Below are 12,746 nucleotides of genomic sequence, written 5' to 3' on the forward strand. Positions count from 1 at the left end.
TGGCTCGTACCTGGGCAGAAATCCGTTCTGAAATTCGTAGATCTGTTAACTAACTCCCCCTCAAGATTTCCTGCCCTGATGCTCTGCAGGGCTGCCGCCCATCTGGACTGCTGCAAAGCATTCCTTAAAGCCCGGTGTCTCTTCAGACATGTAGCCAGCTCTCTTCCTTCAACGCTCTGTAATTTATTTATTTTCAAAAGTTTTTTTCTTTGGGGGGGGGTGTTTGTTTTGTTTTGTTTTTTTTTTTTTAATTTTGAAAATAGCCTTTAACAACCCAAACAAGCCTTTGTTTTTAAACAGTACTGTAGAGTGTGGGCTATGGGAGACTGCGGGGACTGCGGCTGCTTTAGTGGGTCACCGGAGGCAGCCGGGCAGAAAGCAGAGGCTCCTCCATGCTCAGCCCTGCGGCAGTCCGCTTCTGCCAGCTCGGCATTTACCCGTGGTGCGTGGAGCCCCGGGAGAGCAGCGCCGGCGCTAGGGCTCAGCCCGGGAGAGCAGCTGACGGCCGGGGCGGGGCAGGGCAGGGCCAGGCCGGGCCGAGGGCGGAGCGAGGCGGCCCCGGAGAGCTGGCGGGTCTGGGCAGCCGCCGGCAAGGGAGGAGAGGTGAGGTAAAGTGAGCGAAGAGGGTTGGGGTTGTGAGGTGCCTGGGGTCGCTGTCGCTGCCCCGCGGGGCGGCCTCACCCCGCGCTCCCCGAGGCCAGACCCGCCGCTGCCGCCGTCGTCGCCTGGGCTGGCCGGTCTCGGCTCGGCACGGTGCTGACTGCAGGCCTGGTGTCCCTGTGGTCCGCCGGGAGCCGGTGTGGCGCCGCCTTTCTCGGGGGAAGGGTCTTGACCCTGTGCGCTGCAAACCTGTTTTCCCTTCCAGGCTGGCAGACGTGCCCACCACCCTCGTGTAGGAAAGGTAAAATAGGAGTCTATGCAATGTAATTGCAGCCGGTGCTCCCAGCCTGTCCTGGGATGGTGCTGTCTGCAGTAAGCTGCTCTTTCACAAGAAAGGGGCGATTCTAACTTAATTAACAGCCTTGCAGTCCACTTCTGAACTTTGCCTGTTCAGTTTTGCTTTTAATGGAAGCTGGACAATAGTAATTTTATCTTTCTTTTCCAAACAGCTCAATGACACCCAGAAAGAAGTTAGAGGGTCTTGTAGCTGCTACAGTAACTCCAATGACTCCTGATGGGTGAGCTGTCAAAGTTGCACTGACTGCTGTTACCTTAGACCCTTATTTTCCTTCCGTTTTATTTGGAACTGATCACTTCCGATGTTGTTTGGTGGTGGGGGGGGGGATGGGTTTGGTTTTTGTGTTTTTTTTTGTTGTTGTTTTGAGGGGTTTGTGGGTGGTTGGTTTTGGTTTTGTGTGTGTGCTTTTGGTTTTTGTGGGGTTTTCTGGGTTTTATGTTTTGGTTTGGTTTGTTGGGTTTTTTAGTCGATCTCAGATGGAGGAACTATTAGGTTGGTCCCATTAGAACTAGAGTGGGACCCCCGATGTCCTCCCTACTTTGGAGTAGCCATGGACCCTAAGCTTCTCTTGGGGATATGTCAAGATCTGTCTGTGTTTTTGAGGGAGACAGTAGAGATTTGCTAGCACAGTCCTCTGAGTCTTTATTTTTTCAAAACATGGTACTATCTCAGGCAGGCAGTCCATTTGTACTGCAGTCACTGCTTCGTTTCTTGCTTTAAGGGAAATTATTTCTGATTTACTTCTTTATTACAACTCAAATTTATTGCAGCGTGGTATTTGGAGAGTAACCTGGGCCCTCTGACTGTAATGCATGGCCTTTGTAAGACATGTTCTGGGAAATCAGCTATGAAATTTTGGGTGATGTGTGAACCCCAGTCAAGGTACCAGAATTGACTTCCAGGCTATAGGGTTGGCTGCATGTTTGACAAATGAAAATAACAACGAAATACTATAAACTGATAAACACAATATGTTCATCACGCAGAGAAGATAAACATAGAATTCAATTTCCCCTGTTTGTCAGGAAAGTCTGTTGCTTTCCTTATTATTTAATGAGAGAAAGAGGTCAAAGTCATGTCCAGCAGATGCCATGTCACTGTGTCCAGCAGTTACAGCAGAGTTTAACTGTTTGCCAGCACTTGCACAAATATCTTCGTGCTCTCAAGAGGAATTCGGTTTCCCTCAACAGTAGAAAAAGTTTGAGTGCCTCTAGTTCTGTCCTGTCTCTTCAAAAAAGGCTCTGTGATGAGCCTGCAGTAATTACCAATTGAGATAAAAGACTGTAACAGCAAATTACTTGTCAGGAGGAAGAGAAACTGGAAGAAAATATTCAGAATTGAGCTGTTACTTGAAATGTTAAATACATGCTGAGGGTATCGTACCTCAGAGTAATCTGTGTGTGTATAAATGCAAGGCTTCAAAAATGCGTGCCCTTTTTTTGGTTTCTTTATCACTAAGTTTAAGATTATCTGTGGGTGGAGACTTACGATTGCTGGGGTTCCTTTAATTTCAGACAAATTAACCTTTCAGTAATTCATCAATACGTGGATTATCTGGTAAGCGTGCAGAACGTGAAGAACGTTTTTGGTAAGTGGTTTTTTTTTGACAGAACCTGTGTTACACCCCTTCTGCCTGGATGGGAATCCTATGATATCTTACCTGATAAGAGCTGTAGTGGGAGGGACTGTGGATGTGGGATCATCCTAAACATTTATATTCAACCGTGGAGAGAGTACAAGTGACACTTAAGGTTTCTGCTTTTGCTCACACCCTATTTCTGAGTGGGATGAAGTAAGCGTTGCCTTCATTGATCCCAGACATGAATGGATAATGCTGTGTTGGCAGAGAAGACTCAACTAAATGATTCTTCCTTTTGCCTGGGAAAGAAGCATCTGATTGAAAAACACCATCTCAGGAATCCAGAGAATTCCACAAGCTCATCAAGGCCAGATGGGCTTCTTTAGGAGACTTGTGGTGCACCAGGGAATACTGAGATGGCAGCTGCTCCATCTCTCTGCTCTGCTTCCGTCTTGGGGACTGCTGCAGGGGCAGGAGGGATGGCTGGATAGAGAATACAGCATTTCTAAACCACTTTTATTCACAGCCTGTCATAGTAAAGTATGTTGAAAGTGATACAATTTTGGTTCAAAACTTCAGTGGAAAGACTGCCAAGATGCAGAGCAGAGGGTGGCGGAATACAGCTATCCCAGTTTAATCTGTTGTTTGTGACTGAACATACTGACATTTCATTGTTTTCAAGGGGTGCTTGGTGCTAGGTAGGATTAGGTGCTAGGTAGACCATGTGGTTCCACTCACAGCAATGTCACCAAATTTCACGTAAGGCTGCTTCCTTGAGATGGAGTAGAGACAGTCACTTTGCTTGGCTAGGTGGGCATCCCTTGATCAGGGGTGTCCCAGCATGACTCACTGCTGGGAGAAGGAGGTAGTGTCTGCTGGGGAGGAGGTGCTGGGAGGGCAGTTTCCAAGTTTCACCAGCTGATTCTGCCTCCTCTGTCCCAAAATTGCCAATCCTGAAACACCCAGGTTTCCAACACAAGCAGATGCTGGTGTGGACCACTGCTATCTTAAAATGAGTTGGGGGGGGAAGTTTTCTGTTTAATATAAAAAGTGTCAGTTCTTGTCTTCAGTAAAACCAATGCATGTAAGCCAAGCCTCAGCAAGTGTGTTGTGTTGAAACAGTGAATGGCACAACAGGAGAAGGACTGTCCCTTAGCATCCAGGAGAGGAAGCAGTTGGCAGAAGAATGGATATGCCAAGGAAAAAACAAGTGAGTAGCTGAGAGGGAGCAGGGGATTCTGGATCCTGTGTTGTGATATAGACATGCCTGACTGCAAAGCCAAATTTGCTAATGACTTTTGAGGGTTTTTTTAGGATTTTGTTGTTGAGCTTTGCTCCCCAGCTCTTTTATCACAGAAGTCTGTTTTTTGTCACTGCCAGTTAGCCGGTGTCCATTTCTGCTGCTTAGAGAGCTTGTAAGAGTCCTTCTCTTTGGCACACTGAGTGGTAAGGGGACAAAAAAGGTCTGCCTATTTATGCCCTGTGAGCATTTTTAAACCTTTTAATATATTGAATCTTTTGAACCTGTCTTCTATCACTTCACTGCTGCCGCCGCCTTGGTTGCTATGTCAGAGGATGTGAAGAAAATGAGATGTTTTGGGTGAGAAGGCTTTGCCAAGCCATTATCCATCATCTTTGAGAAGTCATGGCAGTCTGGTGAAGCTCCTGCTGATAGGAAAAGGGGAAATATAACCCACATTTTTAAAAAGGGAAAAAAGACCCAGGCAGCTACAGACTGGTCAGTCTCATCTCGGTGCCTGGCAAGATCATGGAGTGGATACTCCTGGAAACTACTGAGGCTCATGGACAATAAGAGGGTGATTGGTGACAGCCAACATGCCTTCACTTAAGGGTAAATCATGCCTGGCAAATCTGGTGGCCTTCTACGATGCGGCCATGGCACTGGTGGGTAAGGGAAGAGCAACTGATGTCATCTATCTGGACTTGTGCAAGGCATTTGACACTGTCCCACATGAAATCCTTGTATCTAAATTGGAGAGGTGTGGAATTGACAGATGTACCAATCAGTGGATAAGGAATGGCTGGATGGTCGCACTCGGAGAGTTGCAGTCAACAGCTTGATGTCCAAGTGGAAACTGGTGACGAGTGGTGACGCTCAGGGGCTGGTACTGAGACCAGTTCTACGTCTTTTGTTGGCAGCATGGTCAGTGGGACTGAGGCACCCTCAGCAAGTTTGCTGACAACACCAAGCTGTGTGGTGTGGTTGACATGCTGGTGGGAAGGGATGCCATCCAAACAGACATTGTCAGGCTCAAGAGCTGGGCCTGTGTGAACCTCAAGTTCAACAAGGCCAAGTGGAAGGTCCTGCACCTGGGTCAGGGCAATCCCAAGCACAACTACAGGCTGGGCAGAGAACAGATTGAGAGCAGCTCTGAGGAGCAGGCCCTGGGGGTTTGGTTGCTGAGAAGCTCCACATGAGGTGGCAGCGTGTGCTTGCAGCCAGAAAGCCAACTGTGTGCTGGGCTGCACCAAAGGGAGTGTGACCAGCAGGCTGAGGGTGGGGATTCTCCCTCTCTGCTCTCGTGATACCCCACCTGCAGTACTGCGTTCAGCTCTGGGGCCCCCAACATGAGAGACGTGGACTTGCTCGAGCAAGTTAAGAGGAGGACCATGACATGTTCCAAGGGCTGGAACACCTCTCCCGCGAGGCTGAGAGTTAGGTTTGTTTATTCTGGAGAAGAGAAGGCTCAGGAGAGACCTTAGGCATTCCAATACCTAAACAGTGCCTATGAGAAATCTGGAGAGGGACTTTCTCATAAGGGCTTGTAGTGATAGGACAAGGGGGAGTGTCTTTAAACTGCAAGAGGGCAGATTTAGATTCGAAATTATGTAGAAATTCTTTACTATGAAGATGATGAGACACTGGAACAGGTTGTCCAGAGAAACTGGCTGCCCCATCCCTGGAAGTATTAAAGGCCAGGTTGGATGGGGCTTGGAGCTACCAGGTCTAGTGGAAGGTGTCCCTGCCTGTGGCAGAGGGATTGGAACTGGATGAGATTTAAGGTCCTTTCCAACTCTAACCATTCTGTGATTCTATGATAGTGAGCAGAAATATACTGCTGTGAAGGCTCACAGTCTATATGGATATAAAGGAGTAACACAGCAATGTGGCTGATGGACTGGAGCTTGAGAGTCCCTTGGCAGGAGCAAACAGTCAAAAGGTGCTGCTGTGAGGTTGATCTCTTCTGGTAGTTCTGCAGAGGTTTTGAAAGCAAAGATATGCTTTGATATCCTTTCATTTTCCCAGCTTCCCATTAAATACTTAATTTCTTAATTTTAACTTCCTAAAATAAAATGCTAAGATTTGTCCCTCCTGACAGCCTTGCAAATATGACAGCAAGGAGTCACACAATTCATGTTTGCAAATGTGTTTTCTTTTTTCCACTACCAGCTGCTTGCCACTGTGTGTCTGCTTGTCAGGTCAATATAGGTTCAAATCCTTTTAGGTTTAACCTGTGTTCCATGGCTCCATGGTTTGAAGCGAAACAATTTAGCAGACTGGTATTCTTCATGATCATTTCCTAAACCTTTCAAATTTGTTTTGGTTTTGTGCAGATTGGATCATGTGATCATTCATGTTGGAGCACTGAGTCTGCCGGAGTCCCAAGAGTTGGTGTGTATGTGATTCCTTTTCACTATGTGTGTAATAAATGTAAAGCAGATGTACCTTCAGATACCTTCCATGCTCTCTTTTACAGGCAAGACATGCAGCAGCCATAGGTGCTAGTGGTATTGCTGTAATAGCCCCCTTCTTCTTCAAACCCACAAACAAAGGTGAGTAGATGCTATTGCCAGACCTACTGAGGCCTTTTATGTTGCCCTCCAAACCTTTGTCATAGATAAAGGATTAATGCCATCTTCTTTCTTTGGAAAATATTCTGGTGATAATGTTTGCACACCTGTCATGTCTAGTGCCATGCAAAAGCAAAACCTAGAAGAAGCATTTTTTAAGGATGGGAGATACCAGAATTCTCCTAGTAAGAAGGGGGAAGGAATGTGTTTTGTTAGTCTCTTGTGAAAAGAAGAGCTGCTTATGAAAAGAGCAGTTAATTAACCTGTCTTCTGAATAGATAGTATGGAGGTTATGCTTGATCTGGGCCACACAAGGAAGCAGTAGCTTCCTTGCTTACCCTTGCAGGACACTGACCAAGTTGATAAACTGCTGATGCACAGGCATGCCTTGTGTTACTGAGGTGATGGTTCTGTGCACCTAAGGTTACCTCAGAACTTAAATTGTTTTGCTTTTAACAGTATAAGCATAGCATAAAATAACCACATGGAGTAGAAGTTTGTAACAGAAATCTAAAAAAGCTGTCTGAATTAATTATTAATGGAAATGTTCATATGAAAGCACCAGAAAAAAACAGAGTCTATTGTCAGAATGGCTGGTATTGACAGCCAAGGACACAGTCACTGGCAATTGAATGGTGAGCACAAAGGAACATCACAGGGATCAGCAGAAGACCTTGCTGATAGTAATAGGATAGCCATGAGGTTTCAGCATGTTGTTTTTTGCCATTCCTCTTCCTGCTAAGCCAATAGGAAGGTTGCCTAAGGATACAGTGAATGAGATTATTAGGAAGAATGTCAATGGTAATCACAGAATCCATGTGTGAGAGAACATGCATGAGTTACATCTGTAAGAGAATGAGTGTGAGTTACTGAAATCAGTTTGGTTTAAAATAAATACCATCTTTGCCTTCCCTAAGGTCTTTCACTGAATTTTGTTAAATTTATTTTTTTATGATGTGTGAAGGTTTTTAATATCACTGTTTATGGTACATAAGCTATAGATGGCCTCTCCACACGCACTGGGTGCTGTGACTCTGAACTGTCACTATACTGAAAGATAGGATAGTCTCCTTCTCTTATGAGGTTACTTGGTTGTTTTCTTCCAGATGAGCTGATTGCTTTCTTACAGAAGGTTGCATCTGAAGCCCCTGCAGTTCCATTTTATTATTATCACATTCCTCATCTGACAGGTGTGAAGAGTAAGTACTGCTTAGTCAGCTCTTTCTGAGCCTGTAGGCTCATAGCAAGCTGTGTAATTCCAGTTGGTGGTGTGATGATTCTGCCAGCCTAAACCAGGTGTGTGGTCTCTACTCCCATCGCAAGCTGTAGTGGAAAGGTTCCTTTCAAAAAATTGGAGGTGAATCCAAGACTGGAAAATAAACTGAATTCCTCTTCATTGAAAAAAAGTCACAGCTTACGAATACTGAGCAACTGGGATGGAGGAGGTGATGCTGACCATGACTTTGCAATTAGTGTGAACCAGCATAGGTAATTGCCTCGGATAACCATAGGTAAAGTCTGACTTTTTGCAAGATACTGACCACCATCTCTTGGTGTACACTGACTGCATAGTCATGTTTGCTCGTAAATCACTTATGAAACCACAGTGCTTCTCCAGTCTTATTTAGCAGACGAATGAAGAAGAGAATACAGATCTTTGGTTATTTGCTGTAGACAGTACGTTATGTGGTGTTTCTGGATGTATGGATTTATATTTATTCTTAATTATGTTATTGCCAGTTCATTGCTAAACTTTCACTTATCCAGCTTTTTCCCATTCTGAGCTGGTAAAAGGAATCCTTGAAGAGTGTGGAAAGATATATTTTGTATAACTCTGGGAAGCAATCACACTGAAGCTGTTTTACTCATTGTTTTAAAGCTATATAGTTTACTAGGCTTAGGCCAAAAGTGAACAACTTATAAAGTACTAAGTCTCCCTCTTGGGGACAAGGCAGCGAGATCTCCCAGATCAGGGGTGTTTCTTCACATGAGATTGCTGTTTTGCACAGTTCATGTTGAAGAGTTGCTGGATGGAATAAAAAAGCAGATCCCCACCTTCCAGGGCGTGAAGTTCAGTGACACGGACCTCTTGGACCTTGCTCAGTGTATAAACAAGAATGAGAGCAAACAGTTTGCATTTCTTTATGGGGTGGATGAGGTAAGAGGCACTTAAAAATAATTTCTTCTAAGGCATTCATTTGCTTCAGCCTCAGAGAAAAAAGTAACCCTGGTCATTCAGTGCCGGCATTTTTGCTGCTTCCTTCCACCTCCCCCCCCCCCCCCTTCTTTTTTTTATTTTTCTTTATTTCATTCTGTGAAGTAAAAATATTTTTTTTTCTCCCCCCACCCCCAAACTAGCAACTGTTGAGTGCACTGGCAATAGGGGCAAATGGAGCAGTTGGAAGGTCAGTATGGCTTGGACTCCTTCCCCTTGACACACACACTGTATTGTTCTATCTTCCACTGTCTACACAGTGTTTGTCTTCTGTCATGGCACCAGAGGAGTTTACACAGTAGGGCTGTACAGTAACAAGCAGATAGATAACTCCAGTGCTAGTGGTGGGACAGTTGTATAACCTGGGATCTTGGATTATGTTCATTTGGGTGACTATTGCTGCAGTCCGTAAGCTGACCCAAAGGTTTCAATATACTTCTTTATCCTCACAGCAACCTTTTGAAATAGGGAAACACTTTTATCTCATTATATGGATAAGGAACCAAAAGCCAGAGAGATTAAAATCATCAGTTCACATGAGAAGTTTGTGAGGAAAAGGGCTCTGCTGAATTCAATTTCTGATTTGTCTTCTGCCCCTCATACCAGGCTGCTTAGATGTATTAATGTGGAATATCTGTGTTCTAGTTTAGATGATGCATTAAATGAACAAGTAACTGGAAAATTAAGTGATTGACTTCCCCTATTGTGTCTTTTTATTTTCAAAAGCAGTTCCATTTGGAACGAACTGGGATGAGAAACCTACTCCCTAAACTCTTCTGTAGGGTTTGACATACTTCAGATGCTTGACAGTATAAACCACATTGCATGAATCTCTGTCATAATAATAGCATTCCCATAGTGTCAACAGGTTACTAATTTTGTTTAATGGTTCTAAGCTCTTACTTTGCATTTACCAATTCTATTTTTTTACTTTTTTCTGTTTTTTGTTGTTTGTTTGTTTTGTTGTTGGCAGTACATTCAACTATTTGGGACGAAAAACCAATCTGATGTTGCAAGCCTTTGCAAAGCCAGACCTTGCATTAGCACAGAAGTATCAGGTATAGTATCTTCACTGTGCCCACCAGCTTTCTTCTTTCTCCTCTAGCTTTACTGGGGCTGTTTTCCAGGTGGTTTGTACCCTGAGGTAGCTTTATTAAAGCAAGCTTCTTTCAGCTCAGTTTCAGTCCTTACTAACTTTTAACCAAGATCTGCCTTACTTATTATTCAATGCCCTAATCTCATACATGCAGAGTGAGCAGTGGCCTGTCTTTTTTCCTTGGTGCCTCCCTCCCTGCCTCCCTTACCTTAATAGAATACAATTAGTATTTTCCATAGACTGGCCAAGTGGCCAAGGGCTTTTCTCAAAGCTGTTCAACAAATGTATAAGATGTAATTATCATAATAGTTCTGGATGCTTTTATATCTTAAAATGTTAAGGCATTAATAAACAACTGTCTGTCTTTTCTAGTTTCTCACTGCAGAATTTCTCAACTTTGTCATCAAACTAGGTAAGTCCTATATTGCCCGTTTCCCTTGTTACATGTAAAAATGCAGGCTTGGTGCTCCCAAAACTCTCCTGTTGCTGTATCCTCAGAACTTCCTTCCCAAAAGATTTCACAGTGAAAAAAGTGTGTCTGCTGTTTCCTGAGTTAGTAGCAGCTGGGACCTCAACAAAGGGAGCTGACCAAGCATCCCTGACAGATTCCACTCTTGTTTCCTTCCTTCTTCTGTGAAACCTCATAGCTTTAAAGCTGTGACTCTGATTTATCCTTTTTCTTATCCTAACTCTTTCTGTGGGTTGTTTTTTTTCTTTTGCTCTTGTCTCCAAAAGCTCATTTCTAGTTTTGTTTTACATTTTTCTGAAATGGTGGTGCTCCAGTAGGAAAACAGCTCTGAGAATTGTCTTTCCTGCCTTATTATAATTTAAGAGTAACTGTTCAAGGCTGTACAAGGCCAAAGCATTTTTTTTTAAATAGAATGAGTTTTAGAAACAAAGCCAAGTTTTAAGAGAAAAAGCAATTAAAATCAAACACATCAGTAGTGTGGGGACACTGAATTGGACATTTCATGGTTATCACTTAATGAGGGAAACTGTTCACTGTGGTTTTGCTATGCATATGCTTGGTTTTATTTCTTGGGTTTAAAGCCAGAGGAAATGCTTCATTATTTAGCCTTATAAATAGAAGCAAATGCTGAATTTCCAGAGGTACATAAGGACACTTGAGCTATGGACAGAGAGGACTCCTGGAGTTGCCCATGGTGATTTAAGCTGGTACCCAATGTCATGGGTCACATGCCGGCAGGATGTTACTACCCCCAGAGCTTGGCTTTATGTGTGTCTGCATCAGGGGATAGCTATGAGGCTGCAGACACCGGGTTGCTGTGAAGACAAACTGTCTGGGATAGCTCAGCCTACCAACAAAGGTAAATTTGAAGTGGCCTGATTTTTGCTTGTTTACCTCTGGAGGACTTGTACGATCTCTTCTGTTGTCAGGGCTGCATGGCAATACATTTTGGCAAGGAGAAAGGAACACACATACAGCCCTGGTTATCTGTAAAATGACACAGTAGTTTGGAAAGTGCATGTCTAAGAATATACTCTGCTTGGTATCTTTAGGAAGGAAACAATAATGGTATATAAATAAATCTAGTAAGTAGGTGTAATTTTTACTGTAATGTCTTTCCTGTCTATAAGCACTATCACCTCTTCTTAGTTACGCTGTCCACACTTCTGAGAATTACACAGGAACTCTATGCTGCTGCTTTTTTTTGACACCTGCATAGAAACTGCTTTAAGCAAAATGATCTGTAAATTTCCTGATTTTGCTTTTGTCCACTCAGGTTTTGGTGTTGCACAGACTAAAGCTGTAATGACTTTTGTTTCTGGCATTCCCATGGGACCTCCACGGCTTCCACTTGTCAGTGCCTCTGAGGAGTTCATCATCAAGGCCAAAGCCAAGCTGGATAGCATTGTCTGGCCTGATGGTGCCTGATACTCAGTTCCATGTCAATCCAGAAATGGAGGCTCCTTTTCTGCAATTCGCTGTCACACAGCACACTGCCCAGGTGATTGACTGTGATTTCTTTCAGGGAATTGGCAATGTGCCTGAGCCCCATTCACTTAGGGCTAGCTTTGTTGGTGCACATGTAGTCACCTTTTTTTACTGTGCTCCTGGAGATCTGCACATTTCAGGACTAGCTGGTATCTTTTAATAAAATAAAATAAAAAAAAAAAAGCAGACTTTTCCCCACTTAGAAGATACTGACCCTTTTTGTCTAGAAAGGAGGGAGATCTGTCTCCACTCTCCCTCCAGCTAGATAATGTTTTGTCTTCTCCCTTTTGAGCACACCTTCGGTTTAAGCAGTGGTATGACACCACCTGGTTGCTCAGGGAAGTATCTTGCTATTTGTCAGAATCACTGGGACACTGACTGTGCATTTAAAATTCTGGTTTTGTCTTTTCTCATTGTGTTTATGCACCTTTACTTAATGTAAAATAAAAAATTAAAAAAACCCAACCAACCAACAAACCCTTTGCAACAGTTTTCATCTCTCTAATAAGCAGGTATTTCTCCGTCTTTTTCTTTACAATGAAAATAAAGCCACAATTGAGCTCTACATCTCTATATTGCAGTGCAGAATGCAGTCTTCTTTAATCCTGCTGTCAGAACAGTAGGATTAAAAGGTGCTCTTCCGCGTGCTGGACTCAACCTGTCTCCACCGGCTTGACCACTTACTTGTGTGGAGGTATGTGCAGCTGAACAGTGTGAGGTCCGGTGCCCTCTACTGCTCAGCCCATACCTCCTGACAGCGCTGCTGTGTGCAAAAATAGTCACACAGAATGTCTGGAAAAGAGAGGGGTAAACATGGAGGTATGTCACCAACTTACTGTAACACAAGAGTGTGCAAAAGTCTGCATCTTCCTCTTGCTATATAACCACTGATCAAGAAATACAAAATAATGAATTATTTCTTCCCCCGCCCCCGAATCTGTAAAACATTAAGGTAAATTCGTCTTTGCCAGGAGCCAGTGCTGTGGGTAGGTTCAGAGGTTCGTTCTTCCTGCATGGTCAGACAGGAGCAGCTTGGGCCTGTGGAGCCCCTCTCCTTCTGAATACACGCCAATTCCTTTGTAGGCACTTTTAAAATTAAACCCCCATGCTCCTACGCTAACAGGGGCT

General features: G+C 43.9%; 1 protein-coding gene across 2 annotated transcripts; it reads left to right on the top strand.

The window, feature by feature from the left end:
- The first annotated feature begins 1,032 nt into the window (after window positions 1-1,032).
- On the top strand, window positions 1,033-12,036 carry NPL (N-acetylneuraminate pyruvate lyase). Of its 2 annotated transcripts, XM_061345676.1 has the most exons (11): window positions 1,036-1,178; window positions 2,473-2,546; window positions 3,660-3,747; window positions 6,114-6,171; window positions 6,257-6,332; window positions 7,457-7,549; window positions 8,360-8,508; window positions 8,709-8,755; window positions 9,539-9,623; window positions 10,034-10,073; window positions 11,407-12,036. In XM_061345676.1, the coding sequence occupies exons 1-11, from the start codon at window positions 1,114-1,116 to the stop codon at window positions 11,556-11,558; spliced, it is 927 nt and encodes a 308-aa protein (XP_061201660.1). In that variant the 5' UTR covers window positions 1,036-1,113; the 3' UTR covers window positions 11,559-12,036. The 2 variants fall into 2 exon arrangements, with proteins under 2 accessions (XP_061201661.1, XP_061201660.1); XM_061345677.1 differs by lacking the exon at window positions 8,709-8,755 and having other exon boundaries at window positions 1,033-1,178; window positions 11,407-11,567.
- Window positions 12,037-12,746: the final 710 nt, after the last annotated feature.

Source organism: Neopsephotus bourkii, unplaced genomic scaffold (genome assembly GCF_033783945.1).
Source record: "Neopsephotus bourkii isolate Nb327-2 ecotype Australia unplaced genomic scaffold, CSIRO-AGI_Nbou_v1 NB_234, whole genome shotgun sequence".
Classification (NCBI taxonomy): domain Eukaryota; kingdom Metazoa; phylum Chordata; class Aves; order Psittaciformes; family Psittacidae; genus Neopsephotus; species Neopsephotus bourkii.

What these genes read in the sequence shown, in the direction of transcription:
- NPL (XM_061345676.1), top strand. Translation starts at nt 1,114, where the DNA reads ATGACACCCAGAAAGAAGTTAGAGGGTCTTGTAGCTGCTACAGTAACT. An exon ending in TCATCTGACAGGTGTGAAGA is followed by an intron (nt 7,550 to 8,359) that starts GTAAGTACTGCT and finishes TGTTTTGCACAG; the next exon opens with TTCATGTTGAAGAGTTGCTG. An exon ending in CATTAGCACAGAAGTATCAG is followed by an intron (nt 9,624 to 10,033) that starts GTATAGTATCTT and finishes TGTCTTTTCTAG; the next exon opens with TTTCTCACTGCAGAATTTCT.